The 27,654-nt window shown below is 43.7% G+C and overlaps 1 protein-coding gene across 3 annotated transcripts in view; it reads right to left on the reverse strand.

The window, feature by feature from the left end:
- The window catches only part of SUFU (SUFU negative regulator of hedgehog signaling), an 85,581-nt gene that overhangs the window by 19,199 nt on the left and 38,728 nt on the right, over nt 1–27,654 (reverse strand). For 2 of the 3 annotated variants that reach the window (XM_065747033.1, XM_065747032.1), the window contains 7 exons: nt 24,272–24,414; nt 21,873–21,958; nt 19,931–20,003; nt 15,479–15,635; nt 13,923–14,034; nt 3,313–3,447; nt 1,718–1,856 (listed from right to left, as the gene is read on the reverse strand). In XM_065747033.1, coding sequence (XP_065603105.1) covers nt 1,718–1,856; nt 3,313–3,447; nt 13,923–14,034; nt 15,479–15,635; nt 19,931–20,003; nt 21,873–21,958; nt 24,272–24,414 — 845 coding nt within the window. The remainder of the gene's footprint in view (nt 1–1,717; nt 1,857–3,312; nt 3,448–13,922; nt 14,035–15,478; nt 15,636–19,930; nt 20,004–21,872; nt 21,959–24,271; nt 24,415–27,654) is intronic. The other variant, XM_065747034.1, reaches the window with a different exon arrangement.

The raw sequence follows: 27,654 nt of genomic DNA on the forward strand, positions 1-27,654 counted from the left end.
AAACTGTGCTCCACAATATCTTTTACTTTTGAAGCAAAGCCACACCAACCTCCCTCCTCCACTCCCAACACCACAAGGGACTGCTGAGCACAGAGGAAGCCTCGCATTGCATATTAAGCCAAGAGCCTCAGACACTCCTACATCTATCTCGCACAACCAGGTCCTCCTCCTCTTGTCCCAGGCTGCTTCTAGCCTCCTTTCCCCTCCCAGCCTGGCTGTCCTCCCTCATTCCTATCACGGGATGGGGCAGAAGCCAGCACAAAGGCAGTCATGTCAGAAGAGAAAATCCAATCCAATGATCTTGTGCAGGAGACAACCTGCTTCTCCCAATCCCTCAGGAGCCAGAAACTCTTCACCTTTCCCTTCCACATACTCCAAAAACTTGCTTAATTTTCAGCACCCCAGTAATAGGCACAGGAACAACTAGATACAAAGGGTTAATACTGGTTACTTGCCTGAATGGTGACCTAACTACTGCCATTCCTCACTCTTAGAGGTTACTCGTCTACTCCACACATCAATACTTTTCAAGATGTGATGTAAATGCAGACAAACACTCTTATGTTTGGAGTTAACACAGTCACAAGATCCCATGTATCATGTGTTGGCAAGCACAGGAACCAACAGCAAATGACCCACCCTTAAGCCTGACCGTTTGCTGTTAATCATTACAGGAGTGTTGCATTTTCCAGTCAGTACAATCAAAGCATGCAAGTTCTTTGAAATCCCTACACGAGATGATTCCAGCCAAGATCAGCTCCTTTACAAGTCGTACAGATTTCAAGGTATGATGTCCTCCAGACGTATGAACACATGCACTGGAATGCCTTGAAAACAAGTCACTGGAAGGTTAGCTACAACACAGCAATGCTAAAACAAACCTCTGCCTTAAAAAAGAAGGGGAGGCAGGAATGCCACAGCAACAGTGAAGGCAGAGATGTACTGTATCCATACAGACTCTAAGAGATGTGTTTTTCTGTATAAACACATCTCCCAAAGCTTTTTTTTATGTTTACAATATGTTTACAATCATGAAGGAAACCAAGGTTAGAATAGTGCTATGCCATCATATAATTTGTGCATCCCTGGCTCTATAGGGCTGACCCTCAACACCAAACAGATGGGGAGCTTCCAAGGGAAATCTGTGATATGGAAACAATCTGGTGTAGAAAATGTGTGGGTGCTTCATGAAACACTCTTATGATTTTTATGACACACTTTTGTCATAGAATCATTAAGAGAAAGAGGTAAAACTGAGAGGCTGCACCCTTTGTGCTGCCCTCCTGTAAAGGATGATGTAAAACTGAGATCCTGGCTCAGCAGGATCGAAGTCCCACAGCTTTCTCTAGAGATCAGCTTGCAAGCTCTTTTGCCCTGGCTCCATTCTTGTTTAGGTCATTCCACTCTGCCTCCCCACATTCCCTTCTGGAGGAAATCAAGAGCAAATACAGTCTTCAAAGTGTTTGCTGACTCCAGGAAATGGATACTACTGTATTCACAGATAATTTTATAACTTTCCAGCCACTGCTCATCAATTTGAGCTCCACTGACATAAACAGTAACAGTTTACCATTATTTTTTGAGTTCATAATCACTGAAAATATTCCGCATGAACTGTAAGAGACACTAAACAGGTCTGTTACACTTTTAAGCCCTTAACATAGGATCATATTTAAGACACTTTGAAGAGGAATTAAAAGGAAGCAGGCTCTCTTACTTGTAACCAAGGTCCATGTGCTGCATAGGGGTGCTCCTCTGTAGCAAATGCTCCTTCTACTCCCGTTGATACAAACGTGATTGCTGTGTCCCCTGTAATACTTTTATATGTAAAGTGCCGTCCATGTAAGAGCCTTCCCCTGGGAATAAAACATATGTGTGTGAACGGAAAGGTGTGAGCAGCATTCAACAGACTGATGAAGATGCATCACTACAGCTTCTGCCACCAGCATGTGAAGCCATCTGAAGGTAGCAACCATTAACTTTTTAGGACCATAAGACTGATTAGCCTGTCACAAGTCTCCTTTCGAGGCAAGTTCTCTCTTATCTCCCCTGTATAATTCAGGGCCTTGTTCAGATCTAGAATAGTCTAACTGGATCCCATTGTCCTCATGATGAAGCCCTGATGCACGTACATGCAGCAGACTACCAGTCTTTCAGAAAGAAGAAAACTGCAGGAGAGAAACCAGACTCTGCATCATGTGGCAGTGTGATGATGCTTTTCTAAGCAGGAACATCAGTGGGATCAAACTCCCCTACGGTGACAGTGCCTAGTAAATCAGTGCCCTGGTGCTCAAAAAATGTAACTTGTGCTACTTAAGCATTTCAATAAAGTGCCTGGAAGATACATGTGCATGACCACTTATAGTATCAATTCCCTTTCTTTCATTCAGTGCTTTCCACAGGGAAAGTCATGCCCTTGCTACTTATGCTGAGTGCCTCTGCATGCAAGCATGGCCTCCAATATGCAATTGGGAAACCTTAAGGTAAGATGTATGGCACCAGCAACAGGGTCACAGCTGATTGATGAGTTACTGCTGGTCAGTTGAGCTGTGTTAACTGATCATGGCAGAGCGTTCACACATTTATAATGAAAAATAAAGTATGTTCATGTCAACTATCCCATTGGTTTCTCAACAGGCACAGGCAACAGTGCACCTGCTGCTGATAACTGATACCACAGGCAGGTAACTCATTAAGCCAAAGTAACTCAATCACCTGCAATCATTTGTCTTATGCTAACGACTACATTTACCACATATATTTTTAAAACTAGTGCTGACTGAAACTGTGAGTATATAGAAAAGTCACATAAAGGGGTATGCATAACCTAACCTTCAAAAGGTAATGCATAGAGTACACACACAATGTTCTTTTCCTTCGCTCATGTAAGTGACAGAATTTGACTAGAAAACACACTTGCATGCAAAAAGTGATTGCAAACAGGCTTTGCACAAATATTTGTGTCTGAGTCCATAAGCCATAGTTAACAACTCAAGGGATTTCTTTGACAGAACATGATAAGACATACCTTCTTTATCAGAGTTGCCAGCACTAGACTATTAATAATAAAGGCATACTAATCCTGTCCTGTTTCAGCACACTAAAATATACTGAAGGACAGAAAAAAAGAATGAGAAACAGTCTTACCATGATGAGCACACAAGCAAAGAATCATCTGTTTCCAATGTGTTTTGGCAAAATTATCTGAGCTCTGGCCTTTAAAGAACCGCTGCATGCATGTCTGTATGGTGCAACAGTGCCGCAGGGCAAGAGCTGCAGAAGCTGAGGAGGAGGAAGGATGGCCCCACTCACCTTAGACAGAGGGGAATCAGCGCTCCAGACTCCTGGTTAAACTTCAGGTGTACGCTTTCCAGCTGTCTGGTGCGGATTAGCTCATGAGGAATGATAGCTGCTGAGCTCTCGCTTTCTAAACTGTCCTTCCGGCTTCTGAGAGAGACAAAACGTGCACACTTAGGATCCTAGTGCTGTGTGCTGTTTCTGCTGTGATTCAGATCGATTGAGTCAATACTGAGGAACACAGGACCAAACCATTATGAAGACACATCTGAGTTCTCCTCACCCCGTCAGGGACTCAGCCTCCTGCAGACTATCAGTCCCAGTATGCTACTGCCTTTGTTTGATGACCTAGGATCTGAACTGGTGAAGAAACATGCTGCATTCCTCCCCAGCATACAAGAAATAGAATTTACAGGAAGAACTGGAGAAAAACTACACTCTCCAATGCCCAAACCACTATAAAACAGCTTAGAAGCATTAGCAGGTATGCCCTCCCTCCACTTTTGCTGTATGTTCAGGATATTTTAGACAGTGGCCTGCAGGAAAGAGTTGTCCAGTCATTTGTGCCCTCACTGCAATATCTTTCAGGTCTGAGGCATCCCTACAATTATATTCAAATCACTTCTTTCCACAGCTCAACTGAAAGGTTTTGAGAACTGTTTCCACCAGCACCAAGTGCAACAGCCAAAGACGGATTCTGCTTGTAATGAGCAGGACATACGCAGATTGCCTTCTCTTTGAAGTGGGGCTGCTTTAAGGCAATGCAGCTTTGCCTTCGTATTTTTTCATTTCTGCAAGGCCAGCATGTTGAGAAGCTATGACTAAAGGTTATTTTGATACATGATTAGGAGCTTTGCCAGATAGAATCCTCTAGATAATCAAGTAGTTGTATCTCAAAATACTTGACCATAAACACTTTATATGTTCAAAGAGCAGTTACATGATAGTCCAGAACAAAGAAGGAAGGACACGGAGTTTACAGTTTCTGAGGATGACATGAATTGATGCAGTATGTCTGACATGTGATTTGAATTTTTGTGACTAGGTGAAATTAGTAGAATTAAGACTTATATTAAGTTTCTGTACTGCAGAGTCACCAGAAGAGGAGAGCAGGGAAAGGAGGGAGCCAAGACAAAGATGCCATATCATAATGTGCTTCAGTTCTACCAGACTAAAAACCAAACAGCACTACCAGGCTCAGTTTGCATTTGGAAACACTGTCAAAACATGCTCAGATCCTTCCTCCACCCAAGCTGAGCCATCTTGAACGTACATCTGGAAAAAAATGTAAAGAAACAGCTTGACCCTCACAAGACCTCACAACCCATCACACCTCTACTTGATTTTACATTTGGGTGTTGTCGCAGATTTACTTCCATCAACCACACGTGGTAATACAGCTTAGAATAGCTTCCAACACAGCTCAATCTGTTGCCTCTGCCCTGTCATCCAAACCTAGAGCTTTGCACTCGGACTGCCGAGCTGCTCACTCCAATACAAAAGTACAAGCTCAGCTTCAATCTCAGCAGGCCTTCCTGCAAAAACCCTGCACACCCATGGCAGAAACATGCAGAGAGAAGAAACCAGAGTAGCCCAGCTCATCCCCCTGCAATATAAGCTATGAAATGTGTCTCATGTTGTGCCTTAGCCACACACAAAGAATAATGGATGGAGCAAGGACACAGTAGGTCAGGATACAGTTTATGCATGGGGTGGGCTGATGCTCTGTCAGTCAGCCAAGTGCCAGTTGGGTGGGTTAACCCTGAAGCAAAGACACAACATGCTTTGTAGTCTATAGGTGGCACTTAAAAGTTGTGTTTAATCTACTTGGGCAAACATTTTACAGCTCTTTGTTGGTGGGGTCTTCAAAGAGAGGAGTGGGCCAGCATTTTGTAGGCTGATTACCTGAGAAGTGCACAGTTGATTAATGATCCGTTGACCTTAAGCTAAGCTTTGCCTGAACTTCCTTATCAGATCTTATATACACAGCGAGCTGTGGGAAAGTCAGCCTGTGGTCTACTGCTTCCAATCATTCATTCATCAATCCCCACCAAAAGTGTCAGCCATTAGCAACGCACGGTTTTCAAGCAGGCCATAAGCTTGCACTGGTCCGGAGTTTATGCATCCTGGAGCAGACTGCGAGTTACACAGCAATGTTATTGCTGCAGACAGGAAATTGTCCTCTTTTCACCTGGACTGCCCAAGTGTGCCAGGCATGCTTTTTACCCCAGAGTCCCACAGCTGGTGCTGGAGGTCCATGTTTTGGAAGGACAGACTGCCAGCGGGCAGATCCCACCAACCCCAGGCTCCAAAGCCCCTGAACTGTAGGTGGGTTTTTCAGTTTCCACCACAGGAGCCAGTACAGCTGCTAGCACAATGGGACTGCAGTCCTGAGGGGAAACAGCCTCCGGTTGTTAATGCAATAATAGCAATGACGACAATATTCTGGAGAAAAGGGACGAAGCTTTCTAAATCTTATTAGAAACAGCAAATGCTGTTTGTCATTATACATTCGAGAGAAGATGTTGACTAATGTGTAACTATCAAACGGAACTGTCATGACTTTAAGGCTGTCAATAATTATGACTTCACGTTAATAAGTAACCAGCCCTTCTGTCAAAAAGGTGAAGGAGTGAAGCAAAATGGTAGTTAATACTTTGAATGACATGAAATAATTAATCCCTTCCAGGAAACTTTTCCGAGATAGTCATGGTTTCAGTGTTTCTTGTTTCACCTTAGCGGGGCTCACACAATTTCAGCTATTTGAAGATGAGGGTGAAACTACAACAGCAGAACCCTGCCATCTTCTATCTAAGCTGTGTGTCAAGAGCTTTGTGTGGTGGGTACTTCTGGATGTGTTGTGGATTAAGCACATCAAGGGGACACAGTGCATCCTACAGCTTTGTAAAATGCCTGGAGGTGTCCAAGTGAAAGGTGCTTAAGGAAAGCCACAAAGTGGACGCGACTTTCACGCTCTGGAACACGTGCAGTGACTCTAAAACACCCATTAATATTCTCTCTCAGGGAGCAGAAATCCTTGTCCTTACTCTTCCAAAGGGTGACAGCCCAGACAGAAGGTCACCAGGACGTCTAGGGTGTTGTCACATCGTAACACACACTGCCATCCACAGCTTGCACTTTTCAGCCATAGAAGACAATTTAGAAAAAAATTTGCTTTCTAACACTAACACCTCTGATTTTACGACTGCCAGTTACCCATAACCCCTTGCTTCCTCCACCCCATCACCAAATAAACCAGAAGCAGAAACCGGCAGAGTTTTATTTGTTATGACTAAGCTCTAGCTGACTATCATGTAAAATGCTGCAAACTTTGTCTATTCCAGATATAATACTTCATCCAGCCCACACAAAAAATTCATGTTTCTCAGTGTCCAGAAAAAACAAGTCTGCAACAGCTAGGGCTGCTGCATTTGGAAAGGCAGTAGATTTAAATGGAAGCAGCACGCCGGAAATGTCCCAGTTTAAGGACTGCACATCTAGTGTTTTGTGAAACTAGAGGGGAGCTGGAGGAGATTAAAGCGCATTTCCCTCTGATTGGGAGCTTGTGGGAGGTGTAAATGTGGGCAGTTGTCAGATTAATTCTTTAGATGATTACATTCTTTTTGTTTCTTTAAAGCTGTTTGTAGTTGGGTTTGATGTCTCCTATTCTGGGCAAGTGTATTGCTGCAGTTACCAAGGTGACTTTAGCTGACTTTCAACTATTTTTTCCAGCTTCAGTTTCTACCAGTAGTCTGCTTCTGGGCGGAGGAGAGAAGGAGGAAATTGTTATTATTATTATATTAATCTACTGAATGCTGATTAACAGTCCATGAGCTTAATCAAAGCCACATTTGACTTTTAAAGCCCTGCTTTTGAAAGAGGGGTGGTCAAGCTGTAGTAAAGGGCTGTGCTGTGGAATGCAGCCTCCCCAGACTTCCCTCAACAGGGAGAAAGAGCCCGAGGAGCCTACACATCCCCACGCACTGTGCTCCACGATGGAAGCAGCCACACGCTGCAACCTGTAGCCTCCCGGGGGCCCTCTCTTTGTATTAAAGATGAGAGTAGCTGCAATCTGCTTAATTTTATGCCAATTAGCAGCAGCCCTTGGGGGATCCTGGAAAACTGCCAATGCAATCACCAGGTTGTGCAAAGTTTGGATGTCCCCTCCTTGTAAGTCATGTTTATGGCAACCTCTTCTCAAGCAGTCCCAATGGCAGTTATTTTATGGGATTCCAGAATAACCAGGTTGATCAGATTAAGAAAGGTTTATTTATTCTTGCATTCACATCCTGCCTTATGATCGGGGTGTTTGATCTCACAGATCTGTCACTGAAGGAGGTCACAATTCCCATCCAAGCTCCATCACTGACACAGAACACAATTTCTCTGCATTTCCAAGCCACTATCCAGGTACTGACATCACAAAGGACAGACTCTTGGAAACTGCTCATGGTGGTGCCTCTGTGAGGGTGAGTGCCCACCGAATTAGTAACCTGACTTACATCACTGATCCCTGCTTCCTGATACAAATGTCAGTGCCATGACTTAGCAAATGCAGACAATTAGAGCAGGCTTACACAACTGAGAGAAAGGCTGCACCACTTTTTCTTTTCCCTTTTTTCTTCCCAACCGGGGCCATTTCAAAATTCCTCACTCCCTAATGAAGAAATGGTCAAAGATCACTTAAGTGCCGGCAATCTTCCAGTGTCTTTCCCACAGTTTCCCCCAAAGGACAAACCAGCAGTTGTGGGAGAGAGCCCAGAGCATCTTGGCACACGGTGTTACAGGACACGTCACGGAGGCACAGAGGCAACTGCAGAAGCAGCAAGGAGGCTGCTGCATGGATCCTGCTGTGGTCACACCGAGATGAGGCTCGCTCAAATGTTCCATCCTGGAGGAAGGCTCATCATCCTGGTTCAGGTGGATGGTAAAGAGGTTCTGTGTTGCCTCTTGCAGAAAGGCTCCAAGGACAATGCCAGCAGTAACAATCTTTTTGCCCCTCTGGAAAGCTGCACAGTCATTACCGTTGGTGCTTGTAGGGGCCAGACCGTTCCAAACCTCCATCTGAACTAGGATTGAGAGATTCAGGCTGTGCCACTGGCACTTTGAAGACTCAAACCACCCTTTTATGCAGCAGGTTCTCCCTCTGTAAAACTGAGTCGTTTTTCCATGTAGGAGTGTTGCAAGGATTAAGTCAATGTTTGCAGAGCACTTTTTGATTCTCAGCTGAGGAAAACTATGCAGAAGTGCAAATCATTAGCATGGTGACCACTCCGCACTAATACTGACACTGGTTTTCCAGACATTTGCTTTTCTAGTTTGCAGGCTTGTCACCCAGCACTCAGGCTCATGCTGGGAGACACTCCCTAAAGCACACTGCCTCCCCCCATTCAGCATTCCTTACTCAAGCAAGACACCACTGAATGTGTCTCGATGAGGGAGCATGCCTAAATAAGCAGGCCTGGGTTGGAAACTTACTGCTTAGTGGTTGCAGAATCAGAAAGTCTAGCCAAAAAGAGACGTTTTCAGAGAATGCTGAAATGCTCTCCTTTATGTAAAACTTTGCCTCCAAGAACTGAAGACAGGAAACCAGCTACACAGACAACAGCTCCCCTCCGCCCAAGGAAAGTAGCAAGCAAAACATAGTGCAACTGGGAGAAGCAAAGTGCACACTCGCCGCAAAACAAATCCTATGTCTTGATACCACCCCAAGATCTGTCTCAGAAATGCTGCTAAAATAGAGCTTGTTCATTTGCATTAACCCAATGCTATGCACAGCACTTACCAAAAGCAGCAATCAGCGTGCCCTACTTACTGGTCAAAGGGACTACACAGAGAGAACTCCAGCCAGCCCTGAAAGTGCTTGCACTCCCACACTCCCATTGACATGCTCCAAACCTGACCCTACATCACAGCAGGTAACTGAAATCACCAGGAATTATTTCAGGAGGATTTCTGGAGTGACATGACTTCTCACAAGGGAAAGGCAACCACCTGGGATGCTTGGGGTGCCCTGCATCAGAAGGTCACAGCCTGGACAGTCTTGCCAGCCCCACCTGCCAGAAGCTCATTCCCTGCTCCATTTGCCAGGAGCCTGCCTTCGTTTCCCCACACAGCTGGAAATTGCTCAGGGCTGGATGGAATTAGCACACGGGTGCAGAGCTACCGTATGTTCAGGGATCCCTAGACTCTGCCTGCTTTTCTGCCTGGAAATTGAATGCAGATGGGATTTGAGGTCTTTGGGGCATCTGCTGTGGGCTCCTGGACAAATGACCACTGTGCATAAGTAGCTGGGGAAGCAGTGTGCCACTCCCTGGGAAAAAATAAATCTCAGACAGAAATACAGGAACCATGCACAAGTTGAACCATGCTGCTTTATCCTTCTTGAGAAGAGGGAGGGTGATAAACAGAAGACAGATTCTGTGTTTTGTCCAAGTAACATAGCCCTGGGGACCTTTTTCCACTACTCAAACCTCACCTTGAGACACTAGGGATGTGCGTGGGCATTACTTGAAACCTAGAACAATAAAGTGTAGCAATTACTGATAATTTTAGCCTCAGCTCATGCAGTAATGCAGCTTGCTAGCTCTGGGTTTCTATTCCAGCCTCAGCTGACAGGAGCAGTATGACTGAGTCAGCCAAGGGGCAGAAAAACATCACTTGCAGCAGTGCTACGTGATCAAGGGGACCCTTGAGGGGTGGAAAAGGTCAAGAACTCCCCCATCCCCACCCTGGCTCTCGCTGTAACTATGGCAAATTAACTCCTCTGTCCTCATCTGTGAAGTGGGGCTACTACTCACCCACCTCACAGGACAGCACAAAGACAGCTCCAGAATTTACACCATCAAGAAATTAAACAGCAAAATATGCGAGACTCAACAAGTGTCACTGATCTTTGACATCTGGAGCCTCCAGCACATGGAGGCCTTCTTAGCAGCACTGGTAGTGCTGAGATCTGAACAGAACAGCTCAGCATCCAACCACAGTGAATCTGCAGTTAAGGACACAGGGAGCCTCGCCCTTCTGTCTGCCTGAGCAGCACCTACCAAGCCAATGGGTCCTAAGAAATAAATTACATTCTACTGTAGGGTGCATTTGTATTCATACACGCCTCATTTTTCCAAGGTGTAATCAAAGAGTATTATGTTACCTACAGTCAAAATAATTAGATATGTTTCCGAAGATTAATTAAGTTGGGTTTTTTTTTCCTTAAATGCATACAAACTGATTTAATGGCTGCTTATGAACTGAGCTAACAGACGCTTTGAGAAACAGATGTCTGATGCAGTTTTAAGCATTAAGAGTGCCTTTATTCACATCCATAGCAGAAAAATGGCTACACAGTCTAAAGTAATAACACTAATGAGTCAAAGTACTACAGCTGCCCAACAGGGTTTTGACAGAAAACAGCCTTTTTTCTCAAAGGAACTTTTTTAAGGACTCTGAGACAGTGAACAACTGGTAATATGCAAGCTTAACATGTAAGTATGTGCTTTGCTGAAGCCTGACACTGAATCGAGCCCTATCTGCAACCTTGTGAGGATTTTGCATAAGCACTGAAAACTGTAACAACAAAAAAGATGGGGAAATGCACATGAATCTGGTTCTCCAACATTTCATACAAATAAGCATTCAGAAGTTTGAGTGTTCTGATGCATTTAGTGACACTGAATGGGGGCTAGGTTGTCTCTCTAAACCTTGACAGATTATCGTGTGTGGGTGGTAGGGGCCAGAGAAAAGAAAGGGAAGATTGCTACTAGGAAAGCACTCAGTGGCTGCAAATCTATGATAAATAAACAGCAAATTCCTCTCCTGCACAAATCCATTAAAGTCTATGTCAGCCTTTAACATCCTAATGTCAGTTGAGTGCAAATTTGATGGCCAGGGCTCTGCAGGGCTCCCTGTGGAAAGAAGATTTGGAACGATTTGCCATGCCCCAATAGAGTGTTTCTGTCAAGCTCCTGAGGAGCCCCTAATGCACCAGTTATTCACAGGACCCTTGCAACGAACCATGGCTTTGATATTTTATGGTCTGGTGTGTACAGTGCAGGATATGATTACACACAAGCCTGGTTCCCATCAGCTAGCACCTCGTAATCGTTAACATATTTATCCTGGTGGTGCCTCAAGAAGATGACATTGTTATTAGCCTCACTGTATAGATTTAGAATTGAAGCTCAATAGCTATTTGACTTGTGAAGGGCAGAACTGAGAACCAGCCCTAACAGGCCCAAAGGAAGGTACCTTGTACAGACACTTGTACAAGAAGGACTAGATCTATGGGAAGAGTTATCCACCTCAGGTGCCTGTAAGTCCTATGAAATTACCATACCTACACTGGGTTGTGTGTCTTTCATGTCTCAGCCTTTGCTACTGCAGATACCTTATATGGAACGTGGATGCAGACATACTACTGTATGCAAAAACTGAATTCCTACACTACATCTCCCTGCAGCAGTAGGAGCTGAGAGACATTGGACTGTGGTTGTGTAGTAAGGGGCAGGTTGTCCAACCTTGCTCAAATGCTTAAGACGTGCTAAGAGAGTACATTAAGAAACACCCAGGCTTAGTTAGAGCTTTCTGTATTACTGCATCTGTACCATACTGTCAATGCATCAAACAAGTCCCATTGTATCCATTACATGAACTGGAAAAGAAAAAACATTGGAAAGGGGTCTTTTCAACTTTTGCAAACTCCTCTCAAAGCAGTAGGTAAGAATGGAGGAAGAAGGTACGAAGACACACAGCTGTTTGAATTGAGAAGATCTCCATCATTCAGATGATAACTATCACCAGTGACACTGGCAGAACACGCAGTGGTCTGACAGCTCTCTTTTGTTAACGGCATCGCTGTTATGGGGAAACAGGCTATCAGCTTCTGCAGCAGTAACCATAGACCTCAGAGCAATGCATCGGTCTTTTAGGAAACAAACACAGGGAACCAGCCACTCCTACTCTTCAGGCTTCAGGAAGGGTGGGTGTGCAGCTGCTATGGGTAAGACAACTTTGCTACAAAGGGTACTACCACGGATATGAAGCTCTGAATGTGACCTGGCTTCCTCTCTACCTCAGAGCAGTTAAAAACTCAGGTAAATATTTGTGTGCTCCACCTTAACATTTCAGTGCTCTGTCTCAAGTGTATCTGTGCTTATCATACCTTGAATAATGTACAGCCTTCTTATCTAAGCAATGACTGCCAGCCAGCATTGCGGCTTACCCATCAGCTGCCTCCCTGACCTGGTGAGCACCCAAATGTTTCTGGTCTCCTCCGGACACTGCAAACAGAGATCTGTACTTGGGTATGCAGATTCACGGAGGAGCCCATCATCTGCGAGAAATCCTGCTCAGTACTTTTCATCCTTCTAAGCCTGGATGTGATGCTTGCAAATAAGTTGGCATCATTTTATTTCTTCAGTGGGGCCAATGAGGCCAAGCTTCACACTAGGCAATACACTCAGAATCAGAGTTAGGTCAGGATCTGGCTCTCTATAATTACTATATATCAAAAATAAGGTTATTCCTAAAGCAGTAATAAAACCACCTGAGATTTTGGTTGCTGATTTTTTTTTATAAGCACCAATACATCATCTTACTTGTTAGTACACAGCATCAGCAGTTAACTTAATACTTCTCCCAGAGTACCAGGCAACTCAGAAATACTCATACCCAAACTAAATCAGAGGTCACGCAAAAAATGAAACAAGAACGGAAATCAGAGTTCAAGGAATATTATGAATTAGGAATGACAATGGAATTGAAATAGAATGGGATGCTGCCTGGCACTACAGTAAAGAACTGATATCACGACTATCTTTACTCTTGGAACACAATGTTCATAGGAGACTAGGAAACCAAAGGAAACACCAAGATGAGAGAGTGCAAAGATGCATGCCTTTCTTTATCACTTAGATGAAGAAGTTACAATTGATGGAAGAGATTTAACTAGCAACTGAAATAAGCCTAAGATGGAAAAGAAAGAAACCCATAAGACTGAAGTGCAGATACTGCAGATAGCTTGAGACCACAGGTAACTTCCTATAGACTTACTGAAGCCAAAATTTACACACGAGGACCAGATCTACAGGCCTACCTCATCCCACTTTACCTGTTAGTCTACAGACTGTAAGACAGGGTGATACTGGCATCGACTAAAGCCAACACCTGCCTTCTCAGGCAAAAACAAAGCTGCTTCTAGAAAAAAAATCATCATTTTAATCAAAAGGTTTCTAATATGAACTTTGACACAAAATGTGCGGACTAAAACACTAACAAATGGTGACCTGTGCCATCTAGCAATTTGGATACCACAACACCGTTTGACACAGTAATTTTATAGGGCTCAGTTCAGCTTGATTTTAAACGCTGTAAAGCACGAGCAACAAATCCTAAAGGACACTGTCAGAGCCACCCTGCACTGTAAAGTCTGTGCAAAATTCCTCTAAAAATCTGCCCTCCTGAGTATAAGCCCATTAACCCAGCTTGAATAACATTTCTTCTTCTGTTTTTGTGCTTTGCAAGCATTTGCTATTAGCTTTCTCTTCCAGCTAAGCCTTTTCCCAGCCAGCTTTAACTTAGTTTTCCACTCTGTGCTCTTATACCCTCCCATCATTGCAGAATGCACTTACGGTGCTCGGTCATGGTTCAACCCATTCTGTCTTTGTGCATTTATTGGAGGTAGAACAGGTTTGCTGTTAATCTCCAGCCCTCTTCGCAAGGTCTCCCTGATTTGCTCCGTATCTGCAAAGAAAATTTTCTGAACGTGACTCAGAGTCCCCAGAACCACCACAAACACAAGGACATGAGCTTTTCTTAAGAGGCCTTTTTCTATGGCCTTTCATCTAAACCCTTCAGGAAAAAAAATAAAGAGATACTAAGGGTGAATTTGTAACAGCACTTCCTGAACCTTAATAGTTATTCCACTTTACAAAGTCACCTTGACTTTCCTTTTTCTGGGCTGCAATGTTATGTCAGGCAAGGAGAACGAGAACTGTTGGTACTATGTCCCTAATTGGAAATTTTTAGTAGATTTGTATGCTTCCATAAAGGATGCGTGTGCTGTTTCTGCATCTCTTGCAGAACCTCCTGACACATCCAGCCTTTGTGCTGGAAGTCACTTTTCCCATTACGCATAATGGGAGCTTATTCCTTTTCCTAATAAGTGCAAGGAGATCCTAGAGTTTTTGCAACTGGTTTTGAAAAACTGTTGATTGATTTACTATCAAATTCATAAAAAGAAAAACCTTTTATACAGATAAACTTCATCCTCAAAGTCACATTTGAAAATAAACTGCAAATTACGCAGTTCAGATGCAGTGTTCTTACTTTTTCATTTTCCTATGACATCCAATGGACAAATGCTTGAAGGGGATGCTTTCTTAATTTGCTTAGAAGTTTCCACATCTTTTTGATGATCAACGAGAGAAAAAGATATTAAACGATTCCAAAATCTCTTCAAAGACATGACATACAAGTACCACCGTTTATGTGTCTTTTTAGATCCAATGTGGTTCAAAATATTTCCACAGAGGCCAGGCAGAACTCTATATACATTTAGTTGTTTTTTTTTTTTTAAATCGTGGACTTCAAACAAATATGATATAATTCCTATGGAAAATATCATTCATTCCAAGAAATCTCAAGCCCTCACATTTTATATTACTTCACTCATTTGAAAGAGAGTATGCATAATTTCAAGGACGCTTATCTGTACCCAGACATGGCATCTCACTGCAAAGGGGAACTTCACCATATTCAATTTCTTCCTTACAGACTTCCATATTTACAAGAATCACTTGAGTTCAGCTACTGCAACATGAAATGTCAGTCCAATGTACCACCCAAGAAGTGACAGTGTTAAAAATGAAACTCAGCTTAGGAAAATGCAATTGCATCACCTTGCAGGTGTTTACAGTCCTGGTTTCACCCAGTGCTCAGTTTAACTTAGCAGATTTAAATGAGAAACGGCCCCAAACCTGAAAGATATATTTAGAAAAAAAACAAAGCAAAGATCTCCTTCTCCATCTCCCGCTCTTCTTAAAGAAGGCACACCAACATTTCATTTTGTTCCTCTGAGGCATACCACGCCTTCTAGCATGCACTATTGGCTAGGAGCCCCGTAGCATTGCCCAGACTCATTACTGCCCCAAAGGCCAAGGCAGTACCACAGCCCAGGACCTCTTACCTTTCCCGGAGAGTCGCCGCGGTTGGGTTCCGATGCAAATGCTCCTGCTGTCTTCATCATCCTCAGGGGGCCGGCTGAGATCGTCCCAGGCACATTTGGCACTCACTCCACTTAGGTTTGAGCCATCTGTCTCAATCCCTTTGTCGACTCTCTCCTGCTTGAAAAGATCCAAAACCCCACAACTTTTTTGGATGTGGCTTGACCTTGAGCTGAAATCCAGCCTGGCTGCATCCATTCATGTTTTGATGTAGCAGGTAAGTGCAACTGCACAGACCCAAATCAGAGTCAAAAAAAACAGGACAGGCTGTGCTGTTCCTGTCCTTTCCTCACTGCTTCACTGCTTGGTGCTTACAGGCACCAGGCAGAGAAGACAGAGGTGGAAGTGAATGACCTGAAGTAAACAGGTTTGCTTCCTTCAACGTTAGCTCCAGTTTACAAGAACTTAAAGCGCTTATATACTCATACATGAAGCACAGCTTAGCAATCTACCTATTACATGCCACCAATAACAAACCCCCAAATAACTACAGTGAAGATCCCTTTTCAAGAAATTCCCAATGAAAAGTGCACAGAGTGATCCATCATTCTCAAAACTTCCCCATTTGGAGACTGCTCGCACAACCACTGCTTTTTAACGTGCTGGGACGTTCAGCTGAGGACAAATGTGCAAGGAAATACAGGTCTGTATGCAAGTGACAGAGCTATTGGCAAAATACTTTCCAAGCACGTAACCACCATTTGGTGTCGCACATCAACAACGAGCAGCAGGATGCTCTTAGACACCATGCATTTTCTTCAAGGGCACACACATCTGCTGCCAGCAAGACTGAGCTCTAAGCTTTTGCCAGAGGACACCTATCTGCTAATGGGAACTGTTGTTACTTTGATTTTCCACCTATTTCCCACAAGGGGGTAATGTTGAGCTGAACAAACTTAGAGCTGCTTAGAACGGTGGTACCTCTCCACTGGCACTGAATAAATCAGGCTCCTTTTCAATGTCAGCAGTCTCCATCTCACTACATACGTCTGGGTCAGCCCAAAACATGCAATAAGCCCCACTGCTTGCAGGACAGAAACTCACCCACTCTGAGGGCAGAGCAGAGCTGCGTTACACTACAGGAGCAGATCATTGCTCCTAGCCTCTGCTTTGACCTTGCCACAGGAGTCAAGAGACCATGGTAGCATTCAATGTTTCGCAAAGTCTGCTCCCCCAAGAAGCAGTTTCCATACTAAAACCCACATACACTCCTCCCCTTGCCCAGCTGTATCTGCTGTACCTTATAAAGAGCTTTACTTGTCCTTGTGACCATTAAAGAGAGGAATTGAACAGCTCGATGATAAGCGTAGCACTGGGAGCGTGGCTGTGCAGCAGTTAAAAACAAAGGAATCCACCTGGCTGCTGTCCCACCCTCCTCAATGTGCCCATGCCCCTCTGACAAGTGACTTTAAAATTTGGTCACCTTCCTACACTGGTTTTCTAGCCTCAAAAGGGAGGAAGAAACTTGCAGCATGGGGTAAGGCCACAGCTGACCTGGCTTAGATTTACGCATTCAAGAGACTGCCTTCCTTCTGCTTCCCTCCCTGTGAAGCTTACTCCCTGGGACCTTCCTCTGGCGTCACAGGAAAGTGGCTTCCTCAAAAAAGGAATAGGAAAATCTGACAAATGATACATCTGCTGGGATTTTCTTTTGTTATACCCTAAACACAAAATGTGTTGTTTTGCCCAGAAATAGAAGTTGTGAAAAAGAAATACATCTGACGCTACATATGCTAACGATGCTCTAAGCGAGATTTACCATGTGGTTCTTCAGGGAGCTCTGTGACGACACAAAGCAGCTGGCATGGGGAGGTTCAGCTTGTCAGGACGGTTGTTTTTCATTCCACTCATTCAGAAAGCATGGGAGAGCCACCAAACCAGCCCCGAGCAGGGAGAGAAAGGGCCCTGAGCACTGCAGCCGGATGGAGGATCTATGGGATGGGCTGCTTCATCCCCACAGCTGGAGGCCCCACTCCAGGCACAGAGCCTTGAGGCGGGGAGAGGGATGCAGTCCTTTGTCTGAATCTCAGCTGGCTCCCAGAGCACTTCCTCAGGGGAAGCAGTGCTTCTCTATTGGCATCCCTAGGAGATCAAGGGGAGCTGATGGAAACAAGCTGGCCTAAGGTAACCTGATTTGCATGCTTGTGTTTGCAAAGATGGATGTCCAAGGGAGGAAAAAAAAAACCAAAAACTAAAACCCAACTAATATTCAGTTGATTTTAGTAACTTCACCCCATCCTTAATCAGTAAAGCTGTATCTGGGTGAAGGGCTGCTCCTCCTCCCATGAAAGGGCAGCAGAGCAGAGCAGGAGGAGCTTAGGGCAAAGGAGGTTCAGCTTTTTCCTTCCTCAAAGAAAGGATGTTTCTGTCCCATTTTCCTCTCAGCATGTGGGAGGGATGCTCTGAGGCTCTTCTAAGTCATTGATCCCTTTCTAAATGAGCCAGAGCACTGCAGCGTGACCCGCAGAGCAGCAACCGCAACTCAGGAAATTCAAATCAGCTTTATTCTCTTCTGAGATATCTGCTAAGACAGCGCATCAGCACAGAGCTGGGGACCAACAGGGATGTTGAGACAATGCTGCCAGGGAAATGTGAGTGGCCTACAGGGAAGCCTGGCTGCACAGAGAATAGCCAGAGCTGCCACAGTGTTAATTGCTGACATCCTGGGATGACATCTTAGTTGGGATCCATTCTCAGCAACTTCGAACAGAAAGTACAGCTGCTGCTGCCAGGGCTGGGGTTAGGCCTCAACAGTTCCCACAAGAGACAATGCAGCCTCAAAACAAGCTCTACGCACTGCCAGGACTGGCAATGTGTTTGCCTACTCCAAGCAACCCGACCATTTTCTCTCCCCTTTCACGTCCCCTATCTTACAGTGGTGGCTTTCAGCTCCTACACACTCTCCACCACCACTAAAAATGCCAGGTGAATGAATGATGTGTTATCCTTTGCCCACTAATGCAGAGGAGATGCACAGTGAGGGCTGACTACAGCCCCACGCAGATTTTAGGCTCTTTGTTGGAAAGCAGCAGTCTACAGGATCCCAGCAGCAAGGAGCAGCACACACACCTGCATATAGTCATTGTTGAAGAGGCAAGAGAGAACAGAAAATAGGAATGTTTTAATGTGAGGAAGTCCGGAAAGACCACAGACATAGCAGCCATCAGTGGCAGGACACACTGTGAGGCAGAAGCACTCTTCATGTGCCTTAACTTGTCTTGGCTGACTCACATTCCAGTAAGCTGAGCTACTTCTCATTTACAGTAAATTGAAGAAACCCCTGTTATCGTCAGGAATCACCAGTGTTGTGGAGAACAGACAACACCCTCCAGGAGGGGAGAGGACACACAGGCAAAATTGTGAAAAGCCTGAAAACTTTATAGGACTTGCAGTTGTGTTCGCTCCCACACTGTGGGACATTTGTGGAACACTTTTTTCTCTCTCACACTGGGGATGTTATTTTAGACGAGCAAATCCTTATGAACAGTAAAAGTAGAATTTGGTTTCCTTCCTAAGCTTTCAAAATAAAAGATGCTGTGAGGCAATGGAGGGTAATCAGATGCAGACACGCAGACAAGCAGCAAACACAACAGCTTGTACAAAACGTGCACATATGCACATGCCCTACCAGGCTGAGCCATAAGTTCTCAGTTAAAGGGAACACTCAGTGATTCGCTGAAACAAGATCAGAACTACAGTGGATTTGCTGGGAATCCCATACTGCAGTATCCATCTCTGCTGAAGGGATGCAGAACTGCCTCCCAGATATATGAACTGGAAGTAGGTTATGGGACAGTAACCCCTCTAGAAAGGTCTTATTCTTATCTTTTAACTTCAGAAAATAAAACTAAGCTCTGATGGAAAGGGTTTAATATATCCTCCTGCATGTATTACTAACAGTAGTATGAAATACTTACAGCTTGGCATCATTTCTCAGATCATTCTATTTGGCCTCACATGACATCCTACAAGGATGACCTACACTGTCACATTGGCTATGGGGAAAAAAAAATTAATCAATTATAATTTTTCTGCATGCTATTCCTCCTTGTCCTCACATATAAAGCAAAGGAGGAAGATCCTGATCTGCCATCTCTAAATCAGGTGCTGTTTGAGATTCTTTATAGTTTAAAACACGCAGTCAAAATCTTACCAATTTGTCTCATATATATCACATTGTTTTCTAGTTCTAACTTCTCTAAATGTCTTCCTATAGCTACCATCCAGCTGGAGTGGGATGTACTCTTGAAGTACCTCTGAGAGGGCAAAGGAAGTCTCTAGGACTGTTCTGAGATTATTACAAAAATTGAGATGTTCAAAGAACCTTTACAGAAAAAAACAACCATTTTATACCATTAAACCAATCCTCCTTGGCTACTACAAAAGACATGGTATTTTATTAACTAAAGACATACTTGCAGATGAGGGTCAATTTCAAATATTGTTTCTCCTCTTCTCATATCTGTAATCAGCCAGGGGCCTCCAGCTCTACAAAGAAAGAAAGAAAGGTAATGAACCAAACAAAGACTTGTGCTAATAATGAAAGCCCTTGGTGACCTGTTACCCACCTAGTGTTTGACACCACCAAGTCTTGCAGTGCAGCTGAGTCTGACATAGGCTGCCCTTTGTATGGATGCACTTAACTTATACAAGACTGAACTGTGTTTAATAGGTAACTGAAATGGGGCTGAGAAGTCTAGTGTAGCCTAAGTATATGAAAGATGAGCGTGGCATGGGGTCAAGATTTATACCTCTATTACTTATTCAAAGATGCAGCAGGATCCCAATGGGCCTTTGTTTTTTGCTGAGATCAGCAATCTTGCTCAGTGCCATAAAAAGCTTATTGCTGATGAATATCTCACAATAGACATTTTGCCTGAATACTCAGATGTTTCAGGGAATTCTTTGTTTCCATTAGCAATGAAAGTTGGAAGAGTCAAGATGTTTCCCAACGAAGGTGATAGATTACTGTGAAGATGAACTACACGGTGACTTAACTTTGGGTCACAGTGCACACAGGCTGTAGAAATGAGCCTCAGATTGCACTTTTCACTTGAAGTCTTTTGAAATCACCACAGAATTTTATTTTATTTTTTATGAGACATTTTGTTACTGCAGTTAAAAGCCCCCTCCTCTGGCACTGTCTGTGTTACAGTCTCCAAAAGCACTTGCAGTCAGACCAATAAAGTTAATGTTTTATAGGTTTTTCAGATGCACAGATATCTACTCTTTTTCACATCACATTGGAAGCTGTTAACTGCAGAAGTGCCATCTGTTTCAGTTCCTCTCTGGGATGCGATCTCTTTCACCCTGACTCCACATGAGCAGCTTGTAGCTTTCTCTTTGAATCTGGCACATTTCTGAATTTCATTTTATTCTTAGAAAGGTGCTTGCAGCACAGAACAAAAGCAAAAGAAACAATATGAGAACAGACTGGGAGAAGGGTGCTATGTCTATATTGACACAAGAGTTAAGGGAGCTGCAGACTGTTTATTGCCTTGGGGTCCCAGAAATAAAGTTTGCAGCTGGACAAATTCTCTCTTCTCTAGAGTGTTTGCACACATTATCTGCACTTGTACCTAACTGGGAGAAGTTCAAGTTTAAGAAATCCAGCAGCAAAGGCTGTACTCCTCCAAACTGTCAATCAATTACAGCACATTGTGGCAGCCTGTTGAAAGTATACATATCCAAAATTCATTTTCTTTAAAATCTTTTGAGCTACTATCACATTGCAATAAACTCCTCAAAATATAAAGAAAAACATTTAAACCACACATCCACAAGTCAAAAAAGTTTAGTTGCAATCTGACAGCAAATAGATTTTAAATTTTACGTGATATGTTGGTACTTTATCTCCTCCTTAACAGAACACTATCCTTGTTTTGCCAGGGGAGATAACACAGAACGAACTACACTATCACAAATACTCCTCCTTCTGCAAATTGGTCCGTCAAGTGGGGCCCCTTGGAGATTGATTTCCCCACTTTCAGACAGCACCCAAGCTGTCCAAGACATGGTAAAGCAGACTCTCACTCTCTTCCCTTTATAACTACAGAGAGGTCATCAGTCAGAGTTGCCCTGGCTCTTGCAGGAAGAACCAATGAGAATATGCTGCAGGCGTAAGAGGAAGGAAATTAAGCTTTCAAGAGCTCATTCATTTCCACCCTGAACATGTGGATTTCCACATGTATTAATTTGCCATCTAAGTGTCTGTGCGTGAGAACAGATTTGCAATGAATTCCCATCTCTGGCTACAGCGTAAGCTCCATCAACAAGTTAGAGATCGTTAATAAAAACAAACAACTGAATTGTTCTCTGTCAAAATACTCCTCTGTCTGGAGCTATATGAGCACTTACACTGGGACAGTCCGAAGCAGCTCCAGGATCCCTTGCCCATTCCACTGCTGAGCTGCATGCAGTTCCTCAGTGCAAACACCGACAATCTGAAATAAATAAAAACAGAAATAAACTGAACAGAAACTGTGGGAGAACTGTAGGGAACATGGGCCACACGATTCTGGGTCAAACTGTGTAGATAGAGAGAAGCACCATCTCTTTCAACTAAGTAGATAACTGAGGACAAATGGAGCCTGAAACAACAAGGAGATTCTGGCAAGCTCTCAACACGCCATCTGAAGTGTCCTGAGACATAACATTTAGTCTTGCATGAAGTATGTAAACCTAAATATGAGGAATGCCTGGTGAAGAAATCAGAGTGTACTGAAGATCCACTGGTCTGTGCTCACACATCAACCTAGTCCACATGAGACAGACCAAGCCAGGACAGGTCAGGCTCTAAGCACATGCCAAACACAGCGCTGTTGGCCTATTGCTAGGAGCAAATGTGATAACAAACCAGCAATTTCGAACAGGTAAAAGACACACTGCCATAAATGAATGCTTTGGTGTTCATAAATTCTTGACCACCTCTGTTTGCTGACTGGTTTAATCTTACCACCACCATAAAGTAAGGTTGCTAACACATTCCATAATCCACTTCAGGGCAGGCAACTGCAGACTTCTGCCTTCCTGTGCAAGGTAAGATGCATTTGCTTTTCAGGTAGGGATCTGCCTCACTGAGCAATACCAGACATCCTTCTCACAGCAGCTGAGATCGGATACTTCAAATGAAGGCAACCGTTTTTTGTTGGTTTTTTTCCCCATGATCCATCAGCCACTGGCTTGTGCCTTGAAGCACAATGATTCATCCTCCAAGACAAACAAACAAACAAACAACAACAACAAAAAAAACCACCACAACTTTAGACATGAACTTATATTTTCTCTCTCAAGACACTAACCTTTTCCAATGACATTGAATTTTCGGTCAGAATCTGTTCAGCTGCTATACTGTCAGAGAAGAGGAAAACTGAAAACTAAGTTCAGCACAGCAGTAACCAAAACTACATGACGTGCCTTAACACAAACGTGCACAGACAGAAACCTGTGTGGAAAACTACCCACATCAGCACGCATCCAGTTCTGCACACCCTAACTCCCCTCTGCCCCACGCAGGGCTGAGCCTTTCAGGACCTAGCCCTGAGAACACATTCCATCCCCAGGCCCGTCTCAGGCTTCCTCCACACAGCCTGAATCACCCTCAGTTCAGCACACCCCTCCCTGGGCCTTTACTCACTAATTGCATACAAACTGTGAGACTCTAAACAGGAAATTATTCCATGTTTATTCTTTACTTTTTGGAACCATTCATTCTCATTGGTCAAAATAAATCCTTAACAACGAGCATCAAACAAACAAAAGGGAAATCAAGATAATCATACGTACTGTGGGAAGATTAGAGTCCAAAAACCTCAGGATGCAACAAGCTCGCTGCTCTTTGATCCCAAGCAGCTGGGTACTAAAGAAGGGAAGCAGTCTAATGCAACGCTAACTGGGGAAGTCAGCCAGGAATCATCCTGCCTAGCCTGACTCACTATTTTTGCTTCCAGACACCACAGTTCACCTTTTACTTATTAACCCTACACCCATCTCTTTCCTGTTGATAAAACACAAGACTTCTGGGCAAATGAGAAGGTTCAGGAAAGCCTTTGCCCTTGCATAGCAGTTGCTTTGTGCAGGTCTATGTTACTGGAGCTTCCTCTTATGTATTGCAACTACAGCCAAGGACAAATGGAAGCAACCTGAAGCTTAAACTGTAAAATAAAACGTGTTCTCCCGTGTGGCAGGAACTTTTCTAAAGAGCAGGAGGAGCTATGTTAGTTCTATCATGATGGTTAGTAGAAGTATTAAAAGTAGCCCTTATCCAAGGGACACCACTTGAGAAAATAAGAGTCTCTGACAGCAAACAAATCTGTTTAGACAAGGAAGCTCTGCTCATTGAAGAGTAAGGTTAACATACAGGGAATGTCTCTTTTGCAAAGCAAACCTGAACCTTTCTTAGATGGTAGATCACTACAGGTAAACTCTCAGAGCCTCTAAAGAATTTTTACATTGCAAGCTATGTTTAATCCACTGTAATAAAGGTAATACTCAGTTGCAGGTCCATTTCAGGATGTAAACCTTTTCTGCACGAGGTAGGCTCCTTCACTGAGAAATGAACGTGCCACTGCTCAATCCCAGTAAAACCCTTACTAAATATCTCTAGAATAACAACTCAAAGATGAGATCCACAGTAATCAAGCAAGACAGAGAGAACACAAGAGAATAAGCACCTGACTTATCAAAGCTAAACAAAATGCAGTGTTATGTGCTTCCCACGTCTGAGAGGTGCCAGAGCCACCACTGCTGTGTCATACCTGTAGGAAAGTAACAACCCCAAAAGGAGTCTGCACTGGCTGCATCTGAGGGTCTTCTGTCAGCAACATATGCTGGATTCTGGACTCACTGTTGTCCAAAGGGCTGTGCCACGATACATGGTCACCACTGCAGAAGGTGTTTTCTACAAGGAAGACAGACAATAAATATTTAGTCCAAAAAATATGCCAGAATAATGCTTCTGTTAACAACTATCTGTTCCTGACTACTGTCAGGTGGGGACTTCTGGTCAGGACCAGCAAAGCCTGCTCACGGTGGCCAAACATGAGTTAGTCCTGCAGCAAAAAAAAATTATTAGGTATTAGTACCATCAAGTTAAATTAGCCCCCTCTAACTTACTGTTAGTTTCATTTTGTGAGAGGGCACAAATAGCCCATGGGCCACATGGGATGGCTATGTGACAATAATTTATACTTGATTTGCTACTCCGAATTGCCAAAGAAAACAGATCTGGAAATGTAAATTAGACTTAAAGAATACTTTGCTATACCTAATGAAAAACTCCAGTCTGCTACCCAACTTGTAACATTCTAAGTCAGTCACTTTCCAGACAATTGTCTGGTGGCTCTGATGAAGAATTATAAATAACGTGTTCCTTCTTCCCTAAACAATGAGGAAACCAGTAGGTCATAAATTTCATACTAAGTCAGAATGGACTCCACCTAAATAAAGAGACAGAAATTATTTTTCCTTTGTCACAACTGTGACTCTTTTCCTCTCCTCACAAAGACAATCCCTTCTCGGATAAGCCCACATCCCCCCTTCAAGCCAGCAGCACAGCAGAGCTCCTGTGTATAGCACTGCCCCCAACCCCTGCATCTGAAACCTGCACAAAACAAAGCAACCAGACATGAGTGTTTTCACTCTGGCTGCAGTGCAGTGAATCTGAAAGGTCACCTCACTGACAAGCTAACTCATGCCTGCATGTCTGTGGGTTTAAACCACAGCATCTTGGGCAAGTCATGATTCCTCCACCAGGTGTCACCATTGGCATTGGTTTGAATGCTTATTATATACAGGTTTTCAGACAAATTTCTCAGAGGTATCAATAGATTAATCAAGAATTAAAATAACTCCAAATTCCATAAGGAGCACGGCCCCAAAAACGAGGCATGAGACAGAAGTGTTGAGATAAGTAAGGGAACGTTTTCCTTTGTTAGAACTAAGATATAACAGAAACACGGCGAATGGAAATGCTTAAAGAAAGAAGTTTATCTGTATGCACAGTGAATTACACGCTTCCAGTTCTGTGACTGAAAGGAGCGGCTCACAGCATTACTCTGCTTTTAGAGCTAGGACATGAAAAATACGAATGAAAAATATGATCTCAAAGTTTTCTTATATCAAAATTGGATTAAACAAATAGACAAAACCAGCAGAGCTGCCAAGGATCTTGTTGATAATCTCCAGGTTAGCCAAAACGTGGCTGATTAGTTTTATTTTTCAAATGGTAAAAGCCCCTCAGTCACAGTTTTCAGGAAAGAAACAAAACCACAAAGAACTTATTCTTGGCTCCTGTCTCTATACCACAACATTTTACCCATCAAATGCTCACACAATTCTATGCTGATCGATCGCTGCATTTCACTGCTGCTGCTGCTTCTCCTGGGAAATCCCAGCCCGCTTAGAGCAGGTTTTCAAATGCAAATGTCTCTGCTGGAAATCCACCTGTTTATGTCTATGTGAACACTGAACACTTAGAAAATCTCTCTCTCTCTTGCAGACACACGAATGGCACAAAATTCACACTGCCTACTTGATTAAATCACAACCCCCCCTCCAAAAAAAAAAAACAACCCTGCAACTAAGATGGAGCCCAATTAAAATCTGTGAGTGCAGAAAAATCAGAATTACAGCCTGAAACTCAGCTCTACACTTGTTGCATTGTAACCCACCCAGAATGAAAGATCAGCCCCTGCATAGAGACCATTGCAGCATGGAGGAGAGCTCAAGCTGCAGGGGTTGAATTGAGGAATTGCAGGAACAAAGCACTATATAGCCACTTGCACTCACGCCAGAAACTGAGATTCAGATCCTCTGTTCCCACCTCTCACACTTGCCTTGCAAAACAAAACAACCAAGATCTTTATAATGTCTTAACCAAAAGTGCTGATGCTTTTATAAACATAAATCTACAGCTACATTTCTGGTTTTGATGAATGCTGAGTTAGAACATACAACGTTGGCTAAACCCTCAAAGACATGTAAAACATGCTAATATTTCCTACGTGTTGTACATGTTTGTGGAGCTGCTGGAGCAGATCCAGAGAGCCACAAGGATGCTCAGAGGGCTGGAGTACCTCTCCTAGGAAGACTGGCTGAGGGAGTTGGGCTTGTTTAGCCTGAAGAAGAGAAGGCTCCAGGGTGACCTCAATATGGCCTTCCAGTACTTGAAGGTAAGGAGGAGGGAGACTGACTTATCACATGATCTAACAGTGATAGAGTGAAGGGGAATGGCTTTAAACTAAAAGAGGGGAGATTTAGGTTAGATGTCAGGAAGAAATCCATCGCTCAGAGGGAGATGAGGCCCTGTCATTGCTGTCCAGAGTGGTGGGTACCCCATCCCCAGAGGTATCAATGCTGGGTTGGATGGAGCCCTGGGCCCTGAATCTGGTATGGGGCACCCAGCCCACCACAGGGCAGGAACTAGGTGACTTTTAGGATCCCCTCCAACCTATTCCATTCTATGATTCTGTAATATATATTTCTATAAAAACAAGAAAAGAGGCAGCACAGGATGCATGCACTCACCCCAGGTACAGCAGAAACACCTTTTGAGGAGCAATACACTACTCTGAGATGCGCCTACAGTGTTCCCACTTTTCCCACACCACGTGGACTGTCTGTAGAAGCAATCTTCCATCTCCAGATTAATATATGGGAGCTGTTCTGCACTGCTGAGAACACAGGATGGGAGCAGGGCTTACAGTGATCACAGCATCAGTACAGGTCTACAGCCTCCCTTACTGCAGAGATCAAGTGAGACACCTACACTCATAGCTGGAAGCTACTCACAGATGAGAAACGCAAAAAAGGAGACATGAAAATGGGTATTTTAATACACATTAGAGAAAAGTTTGATGTAAAATAAAAAGATTATAAGAAGCAGCTCAAGTCCATGAGACAGTGATTCAGTCTGAGCATGCTGGTGTCCACAATGCCATCTGTACCCCAAAGCAATTGCTAGGGTTAAGACAAACTACAACTCTCTTTTCAGATAAGAATGTACCTTCACAAATTATCTTGGGTTAGTAAACTTGAAACTTCACAATCTCTGCAGCATTTGAGCCTTGAACCCAGGAGAAGGTAAGACAGCTTTCCATGGTAGCTGTGGGGCTGCTACTGACCCAGCACTTCTCTATCA

Source organism: Cyrtonyx montezumae, unplaced genomic scaffold (genome assembly GCF_038088225.1).
Source record: "Cyrtonyx montezumae isolate F1298 unplaced genomic scaffold, pur_monq_1.0 scaffold_4, whole genome shotgun sequence".
Taxonomy (NCBI): domain Eukaryota; kingdom Metazoa; phylum Chordata; class Aves; order Galliformes; family Odontophoridae; genus Cyrtonyx; species Cyrtonyx montezumae.